This window comes from Drosophila ficusphila, unplaced genomic scaffold (genome assembly GCF_018152265.1).
Source record: "Drosophila ficusphila isolate 14025-0441.05 unplaced genomic scaffold, ASM1815226v1 contig_198, whole genome shotgun sequence".
Classification (NCBI taxonomy): domain Eukaryota; kingdom Metazoa; phylum Arthropoda; class Insecta; order Diptera; family Drosophilidae; genus Drosophila; species Drosophila ficusphila.
The window spans coordinates 8,241,963-8,267,276 of NW_025064092.1; the positions used below are offsets into that span (position 1 = coordinate 8,241,963).

At 42.8% G+C, this 25,314-nt stretch overlaps 3 protein-coding genes across 7 annotated transcripts in view; 1 reads left to right on the forward strand and 2 right to left on the reverse strand.

Moving 5' to 3' along the window:
• The window catches only part of LOC108095269 (neurobeachin), a 167,595-nt gene that overhangs the window by 68,075 nt on the left and 74,206 nt on the right, over positions 1-25,314 (reverse strand).
• Positions 1,192-24,504, reverse strand: LOC108095273 (chromatin modification-related protein EAF1). Of its 5 annotated transcripts, none has more exons than XM_043207579.1 (4): positions 22,895-24,504; positions 11,832-13,421; positions 10,697-10,750; positions 1,192-1,490 (listed from the first exon to the last, which is right to left on the reverse strand). In XM_043207579.1, exons 2-4 carry the CDS (start codon positions 13,016-13,018, stop codon positions 1,487-1,489), a joined length of 1,245 nt encoding a protein of 414 aa, XP_043063514.1. In that variant the 5' UTR covers positions 13,019-13,421; positions 22,895-24,504; the 3' UTR covers positions 1,192-1,486. The 5 variants fall into 5 exon arrangements, with proteins under 5 accessions (XP_043063514.1, XP_043063513.1, XP_043063516.1 ...); XM_043207578.1 differs by having other exon boundaries at positions 11,832-13,439; XM_043207581.1 differs by having other exon boundaries at positions 11,449-13,439; positions 22,895-24,501.
• Positions 3,205-8,466, forward strand: LOC108095272 (trichohyalin). The gene is made up of 2 exons (XM_017196316.2): positions 3,205-6,877; positions 6,932-8,466. Exons 1-2 carry the CDS (start codon positions 6,287-6,289, stop codon positions 8,078-8,080), a joined length of 1,740 nt encoding a protein of 579 aa, XP_017051805.1. The 5' UTR covers positions 3,205-6,286; the 3' UTR covers positions 8,081-8,466.

Here is a 25,314-nt window from a genome sequence, read left to right on the forward strand (position 1 = left end):
TTATTGAAAATAATTGAACGAGATTCCATTAAACGTCATTTCCATTTGAATATCTGTCAGGGAACTAATATAATTAACATCACTCATACGCCCAGTGAATCAATGAGAAATGCATTAAATAAATGTACAAAATGATTTCACCCTCGCCACACAAATGCCTTCATTGTTTTTTAAAGTGTTTAGAGTTTACAGACACAAATCACAGGCGTTATCCCCATGACAAGTCAACAAACTGTCCAGATACCTGGAATACCTGATCTTTTATATTCTGTTCGGATGGTTTGGGACTCAGACTCAGATTCATAAATCTGTTGGGTATTTGCTCTTCATTATCTTCGCTTGGACTCACCTGCAAGTAAAGGGAAAGCAGAGTGGGGAAAAGCGTTAGTGAGTGGGTCAAAAATTTGTGTAGACAAGCTGAAAATCTTTATTACACATGCCCACATGTGTGTAAACGGGGGGAATGGCTTATGGCTGTCGGTTTAAAAAGGGCCCATAAACTAGGTCAAAGGTTCGCCCCGCCCATTTGCCCAACCTCCGCATGCCTGGCAAAAATTTAGTTATAAAATCCCAAAATCAGCTTGCCACAGGCAGGGCTCTGCGAAATGTATTTGCCTATTTACAGCCTATTGCACATTTTGATGGCAGCCCACCCAAAAAAAAAAAAAAAAAAAAAACACAAAAAAGTAAGGCAAAAGGAAAAACTTAGTCGAGCGCAAACCAAAAACTAAATTGAATTGTGCCATGGGGATGAAGTGGGTGGTTGGTTTGATGTGTGTGTGTGTTTGGGTGTTTGGATTTTCGGTCTCTCTCCCTTGATCTCTTCTCCATGGAATTTTGTATAAATTTTTGTTTTTTTTTTTTATTTTTTTTTTTTATTTTTTTTTATTTCGGATAGACCGCCCTCTCAACTTACCGAAAATGCTTTGAGAAATACCAAACACTGTATGATGCCCTCCATGGTGTCGCCGGTTAAGCAGAAGGTGCCAGTCAGGTGGCGTCCTTTGCGACCCACCGTTGCCGCCGCCAGCGAGGCGTGGACCAGTGCTCTCTGTTGCCCGCCGCCGACGGCGACTGTTGCTGCTGCACCACCGACACCGCCGCCGACCACTGCACCTGCACCACCGACGCCGCCGCCCACCGTGACAATGCCCTTGCCGGCGGCGGCGGCTGCGGCGGCAGCGGCTGTGGCCACGACGCCGCTGGTGAGCATTCGCGGCAGAGGCGCCGCTCGCATCAGGCGCTCCAGCGAGTCCATGGCGGGATGTATCGTCGGTTATCGTTTATCGACGATCGCTGATCGATGATCGCTTATCGTATATCGGTATAATCGTTGGTTTTTTCTTTTTCCTTGTGTGTTTTGTTCGTACTTTTTATATATCGTTTCCGATTGCTGTTTCGTTATGTTTTCTCGATTAGTTGCACTCGAGCTGTTTGGTTTTTGTTGTGGTTATTGTTTTTCTTAGTCTGTCTGCGCACATTTTACTCAACTGCAAGTAATTTTCGTTTTGGTTTGGTTTTTCGATTTTCGGCTTTCGACTTTGTTTGAAATGGTTTAATAGTTAAAGGAAGAACCCACAAAAACCGAAAAAACCAATCAGAGAAAACTTTGCAATACAATTTGCCAACAAGTAAGTAAATAATAACAAACTAAAGCAAATTAAAAGGGAGGAAAACTACAACTATGGTACATGGTTATCGGTCAACGGCAGGCGAACAACTGAAGCTGCAGCAAAACAAGTGACCCACTAGTCACAACATTCCGTATATAGTTTATGGCCAAGACGGCGAAAGAGAAAGAGAGAGAGAGAGAGAGAGAGAACGAGAAAGAGTACGAGAATGGCAAAACATTGGTAGGAGGTCCATGCGGACTATCAATAACTAGCAGAAAGTAGGCAACGAAAACACCATAAAGAATTGGACGGAATGAGCTGGAGAGCCAGAAATGAACTGCGAAATGCAAAATGTCATTGTGATGACTTTGTGGGCAGCATTTGGGCACTTTGTATACCCAAAAATACGAGCATATTCTCCAAGAAGGCAACATGACAGCAACAGCAACCAAGAGCATCAGTCTGCCATATTCCCACCACCATCCACACCCACCGCCCCCTTCTTCGCCTCCTCATTCTCCTTCGAACTTTTGACCGCTGGCTGGGGACTAATAAAATTCAAGTTAAATGGTTGTTAAAAATTTATAGCAGACGCCTCGGCTTCCGTGTGCCATTTTGACGGCATTGAGAAAACAGCAACAGACGTTACAAACAGAGGCGTCATCAGGGGGTCGCGAGGGTCGCGAAAGAAGAAGAAAAGGGGGTCACATTTTGGGAAGTGGAGAAATTGACGGGGGGTCCTCTGACATTCCGCAGGCAAGCCGCAAAAATTTCGGGCACGTTTTCTGATTTCCAAGTAGTTACCAATAAAATTCTAGATATATGGTATATTTGTTTTAATGTAACCAAAGTTTAAATATTCAATTGGGTAACCATAAAATATTTAACCTTCGGTTACACCACCAGCTAAGTTTCTGAAATAGTTGTGAAACTATGTTTCAAGACATCAATTTAAAGTAAGCTGTAACTTTTGAAATTCCGCTAACCTTTCTACTTTATACTTTGATATAAAATTCTCCGAATAATTTTCCCTTAAACGAAAGAAAACCAAGTGGAAACTTTTGCCGCCTGACCAAAGCCCTCATATGTTTGCATTTTCTCCTCTTTTTTTCCAACTTCTAGCAGCAGTTACAGTTGAAGAAAAATAAGCATACAACTGCTTGACAGTCAGACAGCCATTGCTGGTCTTGGCTCCTTTGGCTTGGGTTATAGCTTCTCCTATAGCTCCTGCCATGGCTCTTCCTATATGGTAGTTATAGCTTTTCCTACAGCTCGGTAGCTTGGGCTTTGGCTTTGGCTTTGGCTTTGCCAGCCGTCATCCGTTGGCTCTTCCGCTTCCATTGGTCCTGGGCGCTCGGAGCGTAATTTATCTGCCGGAGGAGCGGCGCAAAGAGCAGGGGAATCCTGGCTGTCAACAGGAGTCCCACGTCCCGACTCCTCGTCCTGGAATGGGTGAAATTTATGCAAACCGACGTATGGCCAACACACACACACACACACACAGGATGAAGAAGGCACGGAGAATATATATGTGTGTGTCTGTGTCTGCGGAAAAGAGAAAATAAACGACTGACGGTGGGGAAGGGGAAAGGAAAGAGGCCAGTGTATTAACTGCAGCTAAATCAAACTTTTGAGCCAAGTTATGAATTATTTGCCATTGTGCAGCAGGCGAAACATTCCCTTGCCGCTTTGACTTTGTCCCTTTTCTGGCAGGAAGCCGAGAGGTTCGGCTCCCTTTTGTTTTTAGCCCCCCTTTCGCCACCTGGAAAAAGACATTACGATCCACTTGCCGAGTCATCCGAACCCCCAAGTCAATTTGAACAACATTTTGCCGCAGCTCTGGTTATACAAACAAGATTCCACATTCCGTTTCTTGGCTGGGCTCTCGTTCTCGCTTGACTTTTTCGAAGGGTTTTCGGCTCCTCTATTCTATTCTTTTTTTTTCCCCCTTCTGTCTGTAGCTGTGATGATTTGCCATTTGGGGACGAACGGTCCGAGAGGCACGTAAATTGAATGGCCGGTGCCAAAGGTTCCAGGGGTAAACAAAAAACACCGACACAACAACAACAACAACAACAGCGGCGAAAAAAAAGAATGAAGGAAAAACTCTGGCAAAAATTAAGTGAAAATAATAAACCCTTCGCACACATTTACTTTGGGGGAAAGAAGTGGAAAATCGAGGGGCGGGCGAGTGGTGGGTGTTTGGTAATGGCAAAGGCAAAGCAAAGGGGCATTACACACACGTTGACCAACGGAAGTCCTGCTGCCTGATGGCATTACAGTTAATTAAAGGTGAACGGATAGTCACAGACTCCTTCTATCGCACAGTGGGTCCAGGATATTAAATTTATAGAAAATCCTTAAGAACACCCAAAGGCGAAATTTGCAAGAAACGATTACTAATCAAATGGGTAACTAACATTTAAGTTCTGCTCTTTAAAAATACGTTAAGCTGGCGAAATTTTTCTTTTTTTTTTACAGGTGTTTTTCTAAGCGCAAAGCCCAATGTAAAATTTCTAGTGAACCGGAAATTATCCCATGGTGACTTTGCTTATGTGAAGTCCGCTAGTGTGTGTTTAGATTTTCGTGTTCGTGTTCGTTTTCCTGTGCGTTTGCTTTGTGTTTGTGACTGTATTCGTGTGTGTGTGTGTTTGTGTGTTAGTGTGTGTCGGCCATGGCAAACTGGAAACTTTGCAAATGAATGGCAAGGCATTGGAAATAATGAGCCGTATTTACATTTCAAAGCGCTCACACAGGCAAGCTGGAAAAGTTTTCAGCCTCCCCGGTCGGACGACTACGGGTCAAAATCAGTTACGGAACTCTTAAATAGAGAAGGATTGCAAGGGGATGAAGGAGGCTGGCGGGGAAACGAAGGGGTAGACGGTGGAGCAGTGGGGCTAAGAGCTGTGGAAAAATCTGCTCGGGCTGCGAAGTTGAGTTGGGAGTAAATTGCGAAAGAGCCTTCGGCGGCAGGACTGCATACAATTTGTTTTATGGCCATGGCGTGCACATTAAACGCGCACTTAATCACACGCAATGGGCGTGGCAGCTCCTGGGCAACCCGCCCACAGCCCAGCACCAACAGCACCACCAGCACCACCGTCCTCGTCGTCGTCGTCCATGGCGACAAATCAAATTGATTTCGCTTTTGGTTTCCCTGCTGCCGATTTCTTTTTCTTATTTCTCCCCACTCCCCCATTTATTTGCCCCTTTTGTTGTGTTATTTTGCGCCTTATTAAATCACTTTTATTGCCTTTGAAATACCACGAAGAAAGTTTCTGCGGAGGCGTATACTCGTATGTGTGCAATATGATTTTTAGCTGCAAACCAAAAATAATTCATATTTATGGCGAAATTTCTGGCTCAGTTCGGTGAAGAACAACAAAATCATCATCATAATGATGACGATGATGTCTGAACAGAGTAGTAAGTAAATGAAATTCTGTGGCCGATACCGATACACTTACATATATGGTATATTTAGACTTTCGGGGGAACCCACAGGCGACGCATTCATATCCCATCCATTTGGCCCACGGCCGCCGTCAAATATCGAATATGTCTTTGTGCGCCTGACAACCAAAGCACAAATAGACAAAACAAACAATGCGTGGCCCTTGGAGGCTGGATGGTTTAGTCAATGGTTTCTGATTACGCCTCAACTCCCGACAGATGACTCTTGACCACGAGAAGATACGGATTACAGATTACAGTTGGGCTTGGTCAGTATCCAGTGCAGCACAGAAAAAGCACTAATGGAAATCTTACTGCTATCGAGAAGTAATCTCAATCGATTGTGGCTTTCAAGTCATTAATGGCTTTTGCGCAATTTCTTTTGGAAAGCAAAACAAGGATTCCCAGTTTGTAACTTTAAATCATATTTTATCTATCAAAACAATATCTTTAAAATAGGTAACCCTTTTTCCCCATTATCCCTTTTTCACTAGCCTAATCTGCAGGCAACAAAAAATATATATCAGCGACCCCCCAGGTTTTGCCACAGCGTTTCAGCGATGCGTGTAATTAAATTTTCATGCCACCTGCCTGAGGGTTGGATTTTAAAGGAAGAGGGGAAAGTGGGATGTGGAAAAGTAAGGGAGGGGAGGGCAGGGATGTGGGAGTGGCGCACAGAGAATGCAAATTGTCGGGCTATTCCAAACCGCAAGCATCAACGCCTTCAAATGCAGCCAAAGCAGGCGGAAGTAAATGCAGCTTTCCACTTTCCCCTTTTCCCCCTTCCTTTCCCAGGTTTGTTTTTCATATTTTCACCGCTTTAATTTTGTACCCTTCACTCGCCTGCCACTCGACAAAACGACACTCAAGTGGTCAGGTGTTGACAAACCACTTGATTACAGCTTTAACCGATTACCTAAAATATGGTTTTTTGGTTTATTATATTTCTCAAACAATTTAATACCCCTTTTCCATGAAGTTCCCTATATATATTCCATCTATTCGAAGCAAGCTGTGCTGAAATATCTCAAAAGCCTGTCAGATTCGATGGGACAAACAAACGAAACAAGCAAACAGAACAACAGCCTTCGAGCAACACAAACAGACGACAAACAGTAGCAGAAATTATTGCCCGGGGAAAGCATTTGCTATTGCGATTTGCGATTTTTCCCCGCATATAGAGTCTATATATATATATATATAAATAATATCTGGCCAAGATGCCGATGGTGATGCCATGTCGTTCGCGGGCCGCGATGAAGCTCCACGCGGACTGCTATGACCGCCTAAAGAAACCCATCTACGTGGAGGCGCCACCGTCGACGGCCATCGAGGAGGAGCGCAAGTGCGGCGTGCGCAAGGATAAGCCGGTGAAGCCCAAGGATCAGAGGCGTCCCCTGCCGCCGGGCACTCGGCCACCCAATCCCTTGGCCACTCCGGGCGGAAAGCGTCCGGCGGTGGGAGGTGGAAAGGCACCGCCACGTGCTCGCAAATACGATGGTGCCAAGGCCACGTTCTTTCACGTGAAAGGACAATCGTGGGAATCGAAGGGGTATGCGGAACTGTCGCAGGGCGAACTGGATCGCATGCGGGCCTGCAGGCCGCGCACGACCGAGGAGCGGCGAGCGGAACAGGACCGCCGGATGGAGGAGCAGCAGTTGCACACCGCCGAAGCGGAGCGCCTGCGCAACTATTTCCACGACATCGACGAGCAGCGCAGGGAAAAGGAGCGCGAGCTGGAGAAGAAGCACGACGACGAGGCGGACGAGGATGTCAACGAGGATCGGCGGGTCGAAGCCAAAAGATTGCAGGTGGGAATACCACACTAGCTAGTATATGTAGAGTGCTTATAAATCCTGCCATAGGTTCTCCATCGAGCCTTGGATGCCAAATACGAATCGGATGAGCGGGTAAAGGAGGCATCCCGCGCCATTTCGGAGGCCAAGTGCAGTGCCATGTGGACGGCTCAGATCCAGGAGCGGAAGCTACTCAACCGCATCCAAATGGACCACGACGAGGAGATGGCACGCAAGAACCTCGCCTACAACAACGCCAAGTGGGGCACCGTGGAGGAGCACGACCAGGCCGAGGAGGAGCGACGCCGGCAGTTTGGCAACGCGGTTCGCGAGCAGATCAGCGATCGCGAGAAGCTGCGCTTCCTCGCCCAGGATCGCCTGCGAATGGAGGCGCGCGAAGTCCAATCAGCCGTCGATGAGTACAAGAAGGCGGAGGCGGCCGAGGGGGAGACGCGATCGCGGCGCAAGTTGGCCTACAGGGACGAGCTGAACAAGTACACCAAGCTGCACCGCAGCTTCGTGCGCATGATGTGCGAGCAGGATCAGCGGGATGAGAATCGGGCGTACGAGTACCGGAAGCTCAAGGAGCAGGAGCTCAAGCAGCAGCGGGCGGAGAAGGAGGCCATTGAGGCGGATGAGAAGCGCAAGCGGGATGTCCTCTTCGCCGTCGGCCAGAAGATCCTCGACGCCAAGGACAACCGGGAGGAGATGCACTTCCTCGCCGAGCACGAACGCCTCGAGCGGAAGTACAGGGAGAACGAGCGGAAGGCCGCCGAGAAGGAGCGCAAAATGGCCGCCGAACTGAAGCGGGCCAACATGGAGCAGCGGGAGCACCTCAGCCAGATGAAGGCCTGCTACTACGTGCAGCGGGAGCGTGAGCTGCAGGAGATGATCGAGTACCGCAAGAAGGAGGAGGAGCAGCGCAAGCGGGAGGCCGACGAGCAGGCCGTCAAGAAGGCCTGCCTCCGCTCGAGTGTCTCCTGTCAAATCGAGGAGCGCGAGAAGGCCCGGCGCAGGGAACTCGAAGACGAGCACCTGGCCTTCGAAAGGGAGAGGGCGGCCGAGGCCCAGCGGCAGAAGGAGATCGATACAGTGATCACTGTCAAGTTGGATGACCTGCAGAAGCGCGGTTGTTTGCCCAACTTGGCCGTTCAGTCGCTCAAAGGTCGCGTTGCAAATGCCGGCAACAAAAAGAAGCTGGGCTCTGAATTCAGTTAGATAGCGTTTCCTTTTAATGGTGTTTTTGCCTCCAGAGAGACAAATCTAACAACACACACACACAGACACTCATACACACACGTTGACAATGGCATAAACGATGGCTTTGCGAGCTTGGCGGAATTAAAACTTGCAGCATATACTATTCTGCGGTGGTGGCAACTTTTCTGGGTTCGTTGCTAGCTTGCCACCCCCGCAGTTTGTTGTCAATTCAACAAGTTAAAACTGCAGACCGCAGACACAAAGATATATATAGAGAAGACCGCAGAAAAAAAAACTTTATTTGCCCTATAACTACACTTAAATCGTTGAATGATTCAGTGAAATTTGAAGTAAGCACAACGCAGTTTAAATAAATGAAGAAATTGTTTGATCGAGCAGATAAATAACCAAATGTTATATTATATCTACATATTCATATACATCTTGGGAAACTACAGCACGTAGCTAATTCGGAAATAAATCACAAAAGAGGCGTCGCCGCGCACGAAGCTATCAATTCTGTAAAGTCACAGAACAGAACGCCGAGATTAATTGACTCGGATAAATTTCGCCAGGCTAATACGTCTTCGGGAATTAACCCACGATAGATGAGTGGGGGCCCAGAAAACCCAGAAAACACTCACAAACACACACGCACACACACTCGGATTAGGGTAAATTAAGTTGAGTATAAGTGGGGGAGCATTTGTTTCACTTAAATTTCCTTAAAGCGAAATTAATTTCACTTGGCCGACTATTGATTCGATTTTGTGAATTCTTGCAAGAGATAGCGGCCACGAATGGGTTAAGCTGACCGTGACTGCATGGCCGTGGGTCATTTCTCATGACGGCAGCGGGTTAATGATGCAGAAGAATATTGCCCTTGAATGAGCCAGCGCCTAAAAACAGCGAACAGTGGCCAAAAGCGGGTTAAGGCCGAGATGAATGGATTTTTGGATCTCTGTTCTGGATTTTTGGTTCTGCTTTTGGTTTTGGGATTTAAGCGAGCCGAAATGCCTCTCGATGGCTTAAATACTTGCCGTGATGTAATGTTTGTGGGGATATCCACACCCACACACACACACACACACACATTTCTCTGCAATATAATTGCCAGTTTCTGGCTGTCGAACACAAAACAAGAATCATAGCATACTTTTCTGCGTTGGCCTCAAAACAAAGGGAAAAATGCGTTGAAAGCGAATACAATTGAGGGTAAGCTAATAGATATATATTTAACAAACAACAAACCGTTTTTTAAATGTATTGGTCTGAAAATACAAATTAACTGGAATTATCTGCAATATAATAAATAGCAACCTAATACATTGGAACTCATTGTTTCTATCTGAAAACCTTCTCAGGGAAGCCCTCCATTTTTTTCCTTTTTAAGATACTGCGAGTCATCTTTAGTCATACTTTTTTGTACGCATTTGTATATTTGCTCCGTGTGGCATACATGTAAACACACACACACACACGCACACGCAGGCATTTGGCAAGAGGGTAGCTGTGTGCCTGGTAAAAACAAACAATAGTAAAACTGATTAAGTCGGGGAAAACCACATCAAGCTAAACGATGATGAAGAAAAGACCAAAAGATTACGAACGTTGAACGTTGAACGCCGAGCACAAAAGGGAGAGACAAATGGCTGAAAAGGAGATGGCCAGTGGAAATGGAAAAGGGGAAGTGGAGAGAGGAGAGAGGAGAAAGGAGAGAGGAGAATGGTGAATGGGGAAGGACATGTGGGGAAAGTTAACTTGATGCGGGCCAAGGATACACAAACACACATGGTCACTGGAGATGAAAACGAGGTCCGAAGAATAAAAGAACACAACAAGAGGAAAAGTCTACCGCACATATAGACCCGAGCCATATCGAATAATTGAAAGGATATACACACATATATATATGTACATGTAAAAACGGGCGGTATGCTGCGACAATTTGTAAGATATGATAGTAATGCTCTAAAGCTTTTCCCCCCTCTCTCCCCTTTTTTTCCTATTCTATTCTTTTCCTTTTTTTTCATTTTTCCCCAACAATGACAGCAAAATTAGTCATTGTCCTCGGCTCAGCTCCTGTCATTTGCATATATGTGAGAAAGTCTCTGTGTATGTGTGTGTGTATGGGTGTGTATGTTTTGCTAGTCCTGACAATTATGTACAATTTACTTTGCATAACACTCGAAAGCAGAGGTTTAAAAGCCGGGCCAGGAATGAAGCGACTGGGACAAAGACCTGTCCAAAGCCAACTAGTTAGCATATTTGTTGTTCAGTCCCCCAAGTGGCTTTAGACCTAAGGAATTCTCACAGGAGCAACGAAAGGACAGCCAGGGATGGCTGGATGGCTAGATGGAAAGAAAAAAACAGAAACTAAAAAAAATGAAAGCAGGCTAGCAAAAAACAAAAAACCAAATAACAAAAAAAAAGGAGAAGTTAACCCAACAATCTAAACAAAAGTAAAAAGTTCCGAGAGTGCCGACCGCATGGAAGGCAGAATTTTAAGCTGTGTGTGCTGTGCCGAACAACACGCATAAATCTGAGCATAAAAAACAAAATTCCACATTCTTTTCTCGAAATAAATAGTATGCAAGGATCTGTGTGTCATAGTAGTTTTGGTTGTAACCTTACTAGTACTCTTCGGACACCACGCGTGTGCGATTGTGTTGAATGGTTTTTTTGCAGCTGGAAAAAGTTGGGAATTATTAGAGACGGGCTTAACAGTACAGAGAGAGAAAAACACGTTGGCTTGGGCGGGTGACAAATTGGTTGCTAATGTGTGAGGCAGAAAAGAGAGAGAGAGAGAGAGAGAGACAGAGAGAGATTGGTGGGTGGAATGTGGTGCACTATGAGAAAAAGTTTTGGGTGATTTGCGCATAAAAGTGGGAGGCACAGAGTAAGTAAAAATAAATTTACTCTGGCTTAAAAGCAAAAGTGCAAAAAGGTGACCTCATCGCTGGGAATTCGATTGAGTGGGGTAAAAATCATAACCTCTTGGATCTTAAACCTCGTGTCTTCGATCTTAGTCGTGGTGAGAACTATTGCCTTTCTGTGGTGATCTATGGTGAAAAGTGCAAGCCGAAGGACCAAACTTGAGCCTGAGGTGAAAGGTGGAAAAGAAACGGTTCAACAGTGAAACAGGCAGGTGAGAAAACAAAAGCATGGAATGTAATCATGTAATCGAAATGCTGTGCAAATTCTACTCTGGGCAATGTTGTATATTCGAAAAATTTGTATTGCTTTTCTTTTTTTGTGTCGGTTTTTGCTTCTTGGTTTAGGTTCCATTTCGTTTTTGCTTGACTTTGTCTTTGTTTTTCAGTTTGCTGGCTTATGGTTATTTTTTTGGTTTTTTTTTTTTGTGGTACTTTTGACTTTTTGCTAACCTTGTGTGGGGTGTTTCGCTTTGGGCAATTTTGTGATTTTGGTTGCATTTGGTTCGATTGTTGGTGAGCTGAATTTGAAAACTGATTTTGCTTTGCTTCGATTTTATTTTTTTGTTTTTTTTTTGGTTTCGATTTGATTTGGGTTTGATTTTCGATTGGTGATCTTTTGATTTGGCGATTTTCGATTTTCGATTTTGATTCGATTCTTTTTGTTTAGTTTCTTTCGATATATATTTCGATTGAAGTGCAATATGGTGAGGGCTGTACAGGTATGAGAGCTGAGATATCGAATTGAGATTGAGATTGAGACTGAGTGGTGGTGGTGGTCTGATTTGAATTAGAACTTCTCCGATATGCTATAGATGCGCTTAACGCTAACGCACTTGCGTCGCAGTCGCTCGCACTCGATTTCCCTGAAGTCGGCGTGCGAATTGGCGCCCAACGTGTGGCCCGAAATGGAGAGCTCCTGTCCGGTGGCAAAATCGTCGATGGCGATGTGATGGATTCTGGCCAACTGCTGTTGTCGCGTGGCGGCGCAGATATCCGGCTCACTGGTGGCTCCACCCACGTACGAAGAATGCTGCTCCTCTCTATCGTTAGATAGCTCCTCGTTATCGTTATCGTTATCGTTCTCCTCGTCGTCGTCGTCGTCCTCCTCCTCGCCGGGCGAGTACTGCTGCTCCTCGGACTCGACAAGATCGTCTAGGTTCTCAGCCAGATACTGGATCTGCTCCTCCTCGCACTGCGGACACTGGGAATTCTCAACTGCTTCTGTTTGTTGCTTCGCCCGCTGGATGCTTCCCTGATTCTGACTAATGATGGCCCGCTTGAGCTCGACGAAAAGCGGCGAGGGTGGCTGAAGTTGCAGGGGCGCGACCACCGCCGGTTGTCCTGGCTGATCGAAGAGGCTGGGCGGAATCTCGCCGGCCGGCAAGGGTTGGCTGGTGATGACAGCCGCTGCTCCCAGGACACTGTGTCCCGAACCGGCGCCCGTCTCGGGATGGATGCGATTGTCGGAGTTGGTCGAGGAGAACTTGGAGAGCAGGGAGCGCGAGCTGACCTTGTTCTTCAGCTGCTGCTGCTGCAGATAGTAGTAATCGCGCGGCAGCGAGTTAGTGGCATGCAACGGATCCTCCGGATCGTAGTAGCCCAAGGCGGCCGGGCGAAAGAGTCCCGGAGTGCTCAGTGAATGCAACTGCTGTTGGTTTTGCGACTGCGATTGCGATTGCGATTGCGATTGAGATTGCGACTGTGACTCCTGGTCGTACGAATCACTGATCACACTGGCCGTCGAGGCGGTGGGCGTGGTCGTGCTGCCCAGCGTCGACTGCGAACCGGCGGCAGCGGCGGCCGCGGCTGCGGCAGCGGCAAACTGAGCGCCCAGCAGTGGCGTCAATCCAGCGAGGAACTGTTCCTGCTGCTGCTGCTGTCGCTGTTCGTCGAGTTCGCGGCGATAGGCCTCGATTTGGTCGCTCGGCGAGGGGGTGTTGCTGTGTATGCAGCCCTGAAAGAAATCCAATGCCTCGTACAGGATGAAACACAGGCCCAGGACGAGGAATGTCTCCATCATAAGCAGCTGGTAGCCATTTAAATGTTTGCCGAGCGAAACGGAACGGAAGCAGAAGCGGGAGCGGTAGCGGTAGCGGCAGCGGAAACGGTACGAAACAGAACGCGGCGGAACGAAACGAAACGGAATGAAACGAAACGAAACGGAAGTAGGCGCGCGTTACCGAAGAAAATACCGAAAAAACTGAATTGGAAAACCCTTTTATTCTCCGCTTTCCTTCCTCTACTCGATTTCAATTTCGTCTCTTGGCTTTGGCTTTATTTTCAACACTTTGGCACTTCATTTTCCCTCATTTGGCTTCTCTTTTGTATGAGTTTTTTATGCTTCTTGGTTGTGTTTTTTTTTTTTTTTTTGTTTTTTGTTTTTTATATCGCTTTTTCGTCTAGGGGTTGGGTTTTATCCTTGGCTGAAATTGAAATTGAAACTGAAGCGTTTCCTTTGTTATTCAATGCAAATTAATTTCGAATTTGTTTGTCGTTTGTGTCGTCGGCTTCTCTCAGCCCCTGCGCACTTTTCATTTGCATAAATTAAGTACGTAATTTATATATATATATATACATACAAATATGTATATATTCATTTTTAAAGATTTTTCGTGTGCTCTTGTTTTAGTCGTTTGGTGGCAACGGAAACGGTTAAGAAACAGCAGGCAGGCAAACGCACATACATTGACACATACACATACCACAGTACAGTTACGATAGATACATATATGCAAAACGTATATAGAGTATATACTATATATAATTATTTACAGCAGATCTGGCCACAGCAGCCAAGCAGATAGTGGACCAAAGTTCTAGCTTTGTTTTTATGTTTATTGTGCTGATTGCGTGTGTGTGAAAAGTTTGCAATGGCTTTTTTGGCATCGGTGTGAGTGTGCTGAAATTTGGAATTCATAAAAGAAACATAAAACTCAAGACTCCAGGGAGTGGCGACTCCATAGAACAGCTCGTAAAGCTTTCGAAAAATAAAAACCAGCTAGCAACTTTTTAAACAATTGATAAGGGACGACACAAAATGTCAGGGATCCTCAAAGGAACGAAAAGTTACATTTACGAAAACTGTAGCTCCGCAATGGCTTTCAATTTATTCAAAATTGAAGTAAGTAATTAACAATGCCTGGAAAGGAAATCCCCTAAAAACACACATATCCAAAGATTGTGCACGAAAATGCGGTAAATTATTGATTGCAAATCCAATGAAAACCGGCTCTCAATTCTATCGGTAAGTTACCTCCAAGAGCCTAAACTGTCTAGCAACTCAATGTGCATATGGTAAATGTGAATTATTTCGCAGAGCACACGGTAGGGTACAGAGCGACTTGAACTCATGCCTTATTCATGGTGAAATTGGAGTTTGCAGTTGCAGTTGCTGTGGCAGTTCTGAATAAGATGAAATATGCTTGTTTATGCATTGGACATTTTGCACTATTCCAGCATGGATATTGTCTCGTTTTTGCGTTTTTACTCTCTCGCCAGTGAAACAACTGTTTGCATTCGAGATTTTGTTGCACTTTTTAGGGTCAAAGCTTGAATCAAATTCGCCTGGTTTTGCTTTTGTTTTCCAGTTGCCATCTGTTCTGGGACTCCCTGCTGGCATTATTATAACGATTACTGTTTGGATTGCCGGTTTGGGTTTGGTTTCGGGTTGCCAATTGAAATATATCGAAATATATTTGATAAACTGACAGCCATGAAAATTGAATGGAGTTCAACTCGGAATGTAAACAACTCCATTTGCTAACGCAAATGGGCGGTGAATTGTGAACAGTTGCCCTTTTTTCGAGGTTAAAGTTTCAATTGCACAGATTCAACATGACTTCGATGAATATTTACAATCATTTAACTGACATCAAAGTCATAATAATCATAAAAATCAGCGGAGAAAATAGGAATAATAATCATAAAAGCATTTTCGTGTGGTTTTACATAGCCACCCCTTTATTTTTTAACCCTACAGTGGAGCAATGATGCGGAAAAAGGCAAATCCGGAGTCAGGGTCTTATTTATTCCCCCTTTTCCTTTTTTTTTTTTTTGGGGTTTTTTCTTGGTAACCCCCAGTAATATACCGTGGCCAATCCAATCCCCAAGCCAAAAGCCTCCGGTCCCCATCAAAATGCACAACGTGTCGTTATTTATGCCCAACCCCTCTACCAAATCCTCTTTCTAACCACTTCGGCTTAACCCTTAGCATGACAAAGCGGGCCTCGGGTCCCAAATGGACCCCCAAAAGCGGAGGACAAAACACAGAAGAATGCATAAGCCGCGAAACGAATTGAGGCGGCCAAAACAGGATATGCGAAGGAAAGGAGTTTATTGTCGGGGATCGCACAGCAAGAAAAATTTGCCCAAAATAGCTGTTTACTTGGCGATTTGCCAATTTATATTTAATACATTTTTAAATGAAATCAGAATGGGAGTTATTATTTAATTTCTGGTTTTAAATGGGTATCTGTAAGTTAACCTTTATGTGCATGGATTGAACTTCTGTGAAGCAAACTAGTTTTCTTTTTCATTACAATAAGAGACGAAAAGTTTATGCCCTTCAGTTGGCAAATTAAAAACTCAACATGGCTAATGAATAGCCCCAATAAATTAGGAATGGCAGGCAGAGATTATGCAACTCAAGCCGAAAATTCATTCGACTCAATTTGCTGAGAAACTTTTTCGCCCGATTTGTTTTGATTTCTGATGTTCGAGGCACTCTCTAATTAAATTTTTAATGTGTGTTGTGGGCACGGCAAGCGGGGGATGGGAAAAGGAAAAAACTTTTCCGGCTGCTGCTGTTGCTGCTTGGAAAACTTCAAACAAATTCCAAGTAATTGCACATTGAAATTGACAGAGACAGGGACAGCTAGATGAAACGAAAGAGATAGTGGGAGAGAGAGAAAGAGAAAGACAGCCTACAATGGGTGGCAAGAAGAAAGGGATGGAAGGAAAACTACTGCAGTCTATGGGCCAAGTTAGGGGCACATTGTTATGCCCACGTTTAACTTTACATGGCCCATAGTCTGAATAAAGTTAGTTCAGAACAACAAAAACAACAAGATGCTAACGAGCGACACACATACATATACATAAATACATAAGTATTTAAATATATGTATATATAGGGAGCAAAAGAGATGGCATTAGGGTAAAAGGAAAGAGACAGCTGGGGGAAAAAGTGCTGCCTGAACGAGTGCAGCTTAAAATTGTTATCAACAATTTAATCATTGAAAACCATTAAAAAGCTAACAACAAGAACTTTCTCTTCTACTCCTTCTTTTCCCCGTGATTTTTCCAACAGTTTTCCCTCAGTTTTCCCATTGCCTGTTTTCCTTTTATTCTTGTTGTTTTTGCCTTAATTGCTATACACAATGCAGCTGTGATTATGGTCACCAGAAGTGGGCAAGAGAGACGGCAAAAGTGCGAGAAAGAGATGGGAAAAAACGGACACGAGATCCGTTAATTTCATTTCGCTATTTTTCTTGCACTTTTTTGTAGACATACATAGATATAAAATTAAATTCCACAGTTGGTGCAATATTTCCCCCTTTTTTTTTACTTTTAACTTTTTACCATGCCCTTTAATTAGAAGCAGAAAGAGACTGGGCGGTTGGTTGGGTGGCAAAGGATGCCATTACATCTGCGTCAGTCATTTGTTTTCGTCACACACGAGTTCATGTCATGGTCAACACATGCAAAGACAGCAAACAAAATGAAAATGCGGAAAAGTCCATCCGTCAAGAAGGCCGCACTGCAAACTCTCTAATTTTTATTCCCTTAAAATGAGAAGTGTGTAAAGGAATCTTTTTAACTTTTAAACCAATAATTAAACTTGCAACAATAAAATATTTGTTGATGTGATGGTATAAAATTTTAATTGGTATTCCCCAGTAAATTGTTTTTAATTTAAATCCTCAATATATTGCTTTTACAATTAAGTTGCGCAACAAATTAAGAAATTAGGATTGTGCCAATTTATGTGTGTAACAGCATCTTGTGGCGGTTTTGCCAAAAACTAAATATTTTATATTATAAGTTGGGTGTTTTTTGCTCTTCTTTTTTAATATAAATGCACAAGCAGTTGAGATGGCAGCGGCTGCCTGTGGACTTCTGCATTGAAGGTTATATTTCAACGGCAACTGTCACGCTGCTGGAATTCAGCTACAGCACTTTTCTTGGCTGCTGTTGTTGACTGTTCGGGGCACTTCATTGTGTGGCCAAAGGGGGAAAGTGGGAGGGGGGATTCGGCAAGGGGGAGGAGGTCGGAAAAGGGCTGGCAGCAAAAGTAAACCAACATAAGTGTTGCGTCGTTCGTTTTATTGTTGTGGAAACCGGATGCAGGACATGAGCACTGGGCCTCGGACCTCAGCAGGTCATGTTAACTAACCTCTTTTCGGAACCCCTGACCCAACCAACCAACCAACCAACCAACCAACCATCCAACCAGGCAACAGACCCCCATTTCCATCTCCATTTTGTCCTTGTGCCTGCAGCATAAATTTTTAAAACGCTTGCCACTGCGGCTTGTCAACTGCAGCAACCTTGCCCTTGTTGCTTGCCACGCCCTCGAAACGCCCCCAAAGGGACCAGTAATTGTGACAATTTTAAAACAATTACAACAAACTCAATGAGCACCATAAATTGACCATTTGCTGCAGCAGAGCGAGAGAAACAGAAACAGATGCAGATATAGATATAGTTAACTGAAACAGAAAGATAAACTGAAAAAGAGCACTAGTTCCAGTGGCCGAGTTAACAATTTGTGCAATCCACATTCACGAGTTGACCGCAAAAACCAACGGAAACATGAGATCATTACGCCACGCGCTCTGCGGTTCATGCCACGAATGCATATCTCTCGCATATCTGATGAATCGGGGTTTTAATAGGGGGAAGCTTTGAGTGTCAATTAACTCAATCAAATTAACCAATAGCGCAGGGTAAAAGAATTAACCAGGGAAAGTTGCAGTGCAATGTTTCATTTTAATACACTGTATGTAAACGAAAGTTAACAGTGAAAGTTTTCGGCTGTGATTTCAACTTTAGAAATATTGACAGAATATTAATAGAGGATATCTATTTATTGATGTGTATTCAACGGAATTGGTTGGGGCCCATCTGATTTATACGAAACATGTGAAGGCGCTTAGGCGGATCTTTGGCCATAAAACTCCCTAAAGGAAGACCACTCCAGCCGAAAACCAACCGAAACCACTTCCATTCTAGCACTTTCCGTGCCATCTGCATATCCGTGGTGCAAACTTTTGAAGTTTGTTTTCGTTCAATTTGCTGAGCAAACAACTGAACCATTAAGAACATCTTCAGAGGCAGATGAGCGAGTTCATCTGGAAGTAGAAGTGGAATGTGCAAGTGGATGTGGATGTGAAAGCCCGCGGCTGTCGAAGATCTGATGTGGCAGTTGCGAAATAATTAACCAAAAATTAAAGCTGTCGCACAAAAGCGAAGGATTTAAATCGATGGAGTTTCGCCTGCATGTGTTGCACTTTGCCAACTCTTTTGTATGCCATATCATATTAAATCCCTTCGCATTCAAATTCTTTTCCATGCTATTTTTAATATGCAAAATATGCATATATGGATTTTATTTTATTTTATTTCCCATCGCAGCAGCGGCACATGATGTTTGCTTTCAGTTTCACATTAAAGAATGCCTTTTGTGAGAGGCCTGCCAAGGCGAACTGCCCTTCGTCGGCTGCTCCTGGTATTGACTCTCCGCTCTCCTTTTCCCTCAGATGGTCATTAAAAATATGAAATTTTATGGGGGTACAACATTCCGCACACACACACACACCCGTATACCCACACATACACACTGCGCACACCACTCAATGGAACACTTAAATGAATTACAGTTCTCAGCTGAGTTTCCCATATTTTTTTTTTGTTCATCGAAATCTGTTCGAATTGAATGGCCGGGAAGAAGAAGAAGAGAGCGTAGGAGGAGGAGGAAGAGAAGATTGGAATATGTTTTCACCCGATTCAGGGGTGGCCATAATCCCGGGAAGGGGGATTCCGATTGAAACGGACATTGGGCCTTGGCGCTTCTTTTCTGATTTTTCCTTTGCCGTTTTGCAGGAACTCTGGCTTTTTACTGAAGTCCTTCTTCCCTTATTTTTCTTTACTTGAGAATGTTTTTTCTACCATCCGATAAACTTAACGTATTCGTTAGTAATTGCTTTTAAAGCGAAAATATATTTTTAGTGTTTTTAATGCATCTGTTTTTTTTAATCCCATCTTATACACAGATTTTTTCCAATCTCATGCATAGATTATATTCATCGATAAAGGGGTCACAATAAAAGCAATTTATCGATGACATTTAATCGGTTAAATGCTGGCTCGAAGCAATCCAATTACCAATTTCCCCTTCCAATTGTCAGCACACAAACCTATCGATGATAAGCACCAGGAAATCCCATTGGGTATCTGACACAAAACAACAATAATGGAATGAATTTGAACTCCCACATGGCCACGCCCCCTCCACACCGACAGTGCCACACACGGGACACACACACACACCAATAGAGTCGCCCACTAGCTCCCACACAAACACCTTTCAATGTCAGATGGCTGGGATGTTGGCTGCATTATTTGACGGCCATTGAAAAAGTTTGCCACAAATGAAATGGCCCAAAGGAGCTGTCAAATCTGCTGCGTTATAACATTTACTATAAGCCTGCAGGGGCGTAAAGGGACACGCCGTTGAGGGGGTCTCACAAGGGTTAAGGGTAAAAGGCGGCAACACAAAGCGCCGAGCAAAAGTTGCACAAAAATTGACAAAACATAAATAAAATATGGCGCAAACAATAAGGAAGATTTTCGGGAGGAGAAAAGACATGTGACACAAACAGATGCCAGGTAAAGTGTTTTTTTTTTTTTTAGAGAGAGTGGCGCTGTACTGGTGTGGGGAATATCGGGGTGGACCCTGTCCCAGTGACGTTAATATCACCGGATAAGTATTGACAAAAGTGGTAGAGTGAAAGAGTGGCGACAAACAAACAAACGGCAAAATGATGACGGAGCGACTAGCGGCAGAGTTGCCATCGTTATATAAAAGCGAGCCAACTGCCAGAGTTGCCATCGTTATACATATATAACCAATTGCCATTTTACAATGATGACGTAATTGATTTTTAAGCAAATACAAATACACTCAGTCAGTGAAAAGAGAAAAGGACAGACAAGGAGCCAAAGAGCGGAGTAAAAAAGATTTCCAAATAAATAAAGCGAAACGTGCAAACATCGATGACGACGAGTGCTTGGTGAAAACCTTAGCCTAGAACCCTCCAAAAAGCAAGAAAAAAAAGGTGAAGAAAACCCCGAGTATATCAAGTAAAAAGCAAAGGAGGAAAACGAAGCTGTGGGTCGCGATGGCTGGTGGGAACACAAGCCCCAAGAAACGTGCCACGGCTGCAGGTGAAGCTGGGGTGTGTGCGTGTGTCTGTGTGTGTGTGTGTGTGTGTGTGTGTGCAGCCACTTTTGAGTGCTTGCACAACGGGCACGACTTTTCTTTATTTACACTTACATCCCTTACATCAACACACACACACGCTCACTCACAAAAAAGAAGCCGAAAAAGAGAAGAATGGGCACTCGAGAAAATCATTATGTGCAATTCATACACTAAAAGTAAATAATTTCCTTCTCAATAATTGTCAGCAAATTTAAATATTAAAATTACTGATTATTTGTACACCAAATTTAATAATTTAACAGATATTTATGGGATTAACCCAATTTTTGTCGCAGTGCTTCGATGGAAAAACCCTGCCGAAATCCTTTGCTCAGCGAAAGAGAGAGTAAGAACTTGAACCGTGATTGCAGCTCCTTATAAAGTGCCTTCCCCCAGCCATAATTCAAACACTTTTCCAACGAAAAGAAAGAAATTATCTGGAACGGTTCAAGGGTCAAGCCAGAGTTCCCTCCCCCAAACAAAAAAAGAAAGAGGATAACTTTGAACTTGAGTTGGGTCAGTTAGAGCTAATTTGAGCTTAAGGCCTGGAATCAAGGGCTTTACTTCTAAGAAAATGTAGAGCTCATTATAGCATATTGATTTCGAAGAAAATAATCCAAGAACGTAAATTAACCTTTGACCCTACTTGAGTATTAAGCAAACTAAAAATAAAATTAAGTTTCAAGTTCAATTAAATGTAATCTCAAATTCCACCAGAGGTGCAATCACAGAATTTCAAGTCAATCCAATGCATTATTTATTTTTGCCACGCCGCCATTGCCAAACAGTGTGTAATTGAATATTGAACATTTAAAGCCAAAAAGCTTAAGCCAACAACTTCTGCCTCGAAGCTGTGCTCGTGCATCGCATGCTCTATATATTTATATATATGTTTGTATATATATATATCTCTATATATATATTGAATAGTTGTACGTGAGTGTTCGTGTACGTGTATGTGCTAGTGCAGAAGCTTAGATTAGTCATTTGCATCTGTCACAACCGTAACCCCCTGCAATCCATTGCCCCTCATTAAACACCATAAATCCTCATTCAAAATTGACTCCATTGATTAGAGCAGCAGGAGCAACAGCAGCAGCAACAACAATAACAACAACAGCAAGAACAACAGCAACAATAAAGGCAACAATAGCCCCCAAAGCAACAACAGAGCAGAACAGCAACAATCCACAAACAATTAGTCGAACAAAAGGTTTGCAGTCTTGAGCATATTGAATGAGATGAATTCACTTGGGTGGTCAGAGGCTCGAAGCCGAATCAAAATGGTTGCAGCCATAAATGCTGTTCGAGATGGCAATGAATCTGGGGTTAAAGTCCAAAAGCCCGCAATTGAATGGACAACCATGATTTAATTATGTCCTCCAGATCGGTTCAACTCGGCTTTGTGCCGTTTAAATGCTCTTAGTTAAATTATAATCAAGACTGAGGCCCACAAATGCATTACGATTAATTGTGAAACGGATTTAAACAATGGGGAAATAAAATGTTAGTGATGGGAATATACTTTTATAATTTATTTATTTTAGGCAACAAATATATCAAACTAAATCAATAAAAAACATTTTCAATAGCTAAAACTTGAAGTGATGCTACCAATTTTTACCAATTGTTCCAATAAAACATTATATCTTTAAATCACATAATAAATATGCATAGCATGTAATCTTTAAGAACTGCGAAAAAAACTAAAGACCCAAACCAAAAAAAAACCTCTATAAAGCTGGCTCATCGATAATGAAACTGAACATGAAGAAAATGATTTTGATGATGATTTCGTTTGACACACGCACACAAATTCAAAACCTCACATACACGCTTTGGTTGTTGTTGCTATTGCTCTTTATGTGCTTGTTTTTATTGCAATTGTTATCGCTCTGCTTCTTGTTCATATGCCCCAATCCCATTTTCTGGACTTTTCTTTGGATTATTTCGTTTCTTTACTTTTTTTTGTGTAATATATTTTATTGTTGTTTTTATGCTTCACCAAACACACGCACACACACACAATCAAACCAACAAATAAATGCACGCACACACGCATACACATTTGTATTATCATTTGTTTACATTCTTCTTATACATATATATTTATTTTTTATCTGGTTTTTTCACTTGGCACACAGCAAAGAACAATAAAAAAAACATTTGAAAAAATTTGAGGCAAGCGAAAAAAATATTCTGAATATTTGATTGAGAATTATTAGGCTGGCTTTTTTGTAGCACACTTTTTTGGGCGCGCGTTAACGAAGTCGTCGGCGTTTTGTTCTGTTTGTGTTTTAAACTAGTTACTTTGAAGGCTTTTCATATTCGAATGTTATTACATGTATTATTTTAGGTGATTTATTTATTTTTTTATTTTATTCATTTTAAATGGGTAGTTTTCGTGGCTACCTCAATTTGTGCAACTCCTTTTGCTTCTAATTTGCATTTGCCACTCGTTAGAGCTTTGTTTTTATATCCCCTATTCTGTGATGATATTTTAATTTTTTTTTTTGGCTATTGTTTTTGTGGTATTTTGTTATTATTCTTCGTTATTTGTTGTTGTTGTTTTTCTTTTTTGGTTATGGTAATTTTTTCATTCTTTTAACCGTGCTCGACGACCGCTTTACGCCCGTATAGAAAACAGACTGCGGCGACCAGCAGCGAGATTTATCCCATGAAGATAAGTGCTGCAGACAAGCGTTCGTTTTGCCGAGCAGAAACGAACACGCACACACACCCATATACTGACACACGCACAAATCGCGCACACACACACACAAAGAAGTAGGAAGAGATGGCGGGCAACTTTGTGTTGTTGTGCTTTCTGTTCCATTTTCTTTTTGCAAACAGTCAGCATCCGCCGTGTGACTGTGTTTCTATGTGTGCTAGTGTGTGTGTGTGTGTGTGCACTAATACCAGAGCGGAAAGGAAAGCCGAATGGTACTCGTATCGGAAAATCTCTTCGGTTCCTTTTCTCTTTCGCGCTCTCTTTCCCCCGCTTTCCCGAGTGGTGAAAAAGGAAAAGCTCTGATGTTTTGAACAGGTAAAATTCGCAAAAAAGTTGCGATAAAGTGAGCATTCCGATCACGCTTTTGCCGGCTTAAAATAATTAAGGGATAAACTAACTGAAGTTTAAAAAAAGTTAAGGAGAAAAGAAAGTCATATTATTAAACGTTTTAATGTTAATCGTTTTCGTTTAAAAGTATTTTTAAAAATGTGGTTTAAGTGTGGTTTAAGTACAAATAAAATTATTTACTTTAACTCTTTTTTGATTGAATGAATGAACAAAAATAATAAAAAAGAAACAAACTTGAACAACTTTTAATCACTAGCTAACACTTTGCAACTATTTAAAACATTTAAATAAGCCGAAAGCAAAACAAACCCCTTGCCCCACGACTATCATCGCACCGCTCTCTTCGACTCTCTTCAATCTCTCTTAGCTCACTCTCTTTCAATATGGTGGGATTAAAACTGTTTTGAAGAGAGTGAAAAGCTCGCCTTAAAGCAACGCTTTTCGTCAATTTTCCTTTGATTTCGAGAAGATGGACTGCAACAGTTACAACAGTTGAACGCCGAGGAAACCGAGGAAAAGAGATTCACTTAATGATGGCAGGAAGATGGGGAGTTGGGTGGTTGGGTGGTTTAATGGGTATTTCGAGTGGCAGTCATTAAGCACAAATAAGACGCTATGTGTGCCTGTGTATGTGTGTACGTGAAACACTACAGGACACACAGCTAATTCGAACGAAATTAGGCAAACATTTAATGAAGCAATTAGCAAATTTCTGGGCAGCTGCCCTTTTCCCCACATTTTCGACCAGAATTTCCCTTAGTTTGCCATTGATATAACGCAAATTTGTGGCACTTCCGGTGCACGAACTTACCTCGACATGATAAAAAAATAAACATAGATAATGTATATATCCTCAAAAAAAAAAAATAAAATGAAGCCAAACCCCCTTACATATTCATAGATTTCCCCGGGTGAAGAAACCGCACAGAACATCAAAGGAGATTCCACTTTTACACATCAATGTGTTCCTTTTTCTGGCCAAGGAAAATTGCGTTTACTCACCTGAAAAGAAACAGAGAGGGAAAAACGTTAGGCGGTCGCAAAAAGTTGTCTTATTTTACACATATACTTAAACTTCAATTTATATATAATGCTTTTATTTTCCGGCAGACAAGACCTTTGCCCACTTACAATTCAAAAGGTGAAAAGGAGGGATAAGTGGGGCAACTTTGACATGAGTAAAGTGCAAAAATCTGTTGCATACTTTTTCGGGCCTCGAGTGTTGGGAATTTGCTGCAAAGTGTTTTTGGCCACAAGTAAGTGAGTTTTACTCGTGAAACAAAATAATTGAGGATAATCTGTCTGTACATGATATGATAAGGGTATTTTTTTTAAATATAGCAATTTAGTGACTGAAATCAGCACTCTTTAAAAAACTCCATTCAAATTTATATTTTTTTCGAAGGCCTATTGTTTTGTCGCCTTTTTTGCTGGACATAAATCCCGCTTAAAACCATTTAACCTTAAAACCACTCAGCAGTTGAACAAACTACGAAGAGCAACGTAAATTGAAGCCAAATCAAAAACGATTCTGTTTTCTTGGCATTTGCTATTGTGTTGGCAATTTTGTTGCCTGGAATTGGCCATTTTATTGGAACTTTTGTTGGCCGCATGCACACGGGGCACAAACTACCTGCTACCTGGGAAATTGTAAGGGGGGAAATCGCTGCGGAAGTGGACTAAAGTTAGATTGATGATGTCTCAATATACCCCATTAGGGGATTGCCATCGAGACCGACGACTGCAATATAAT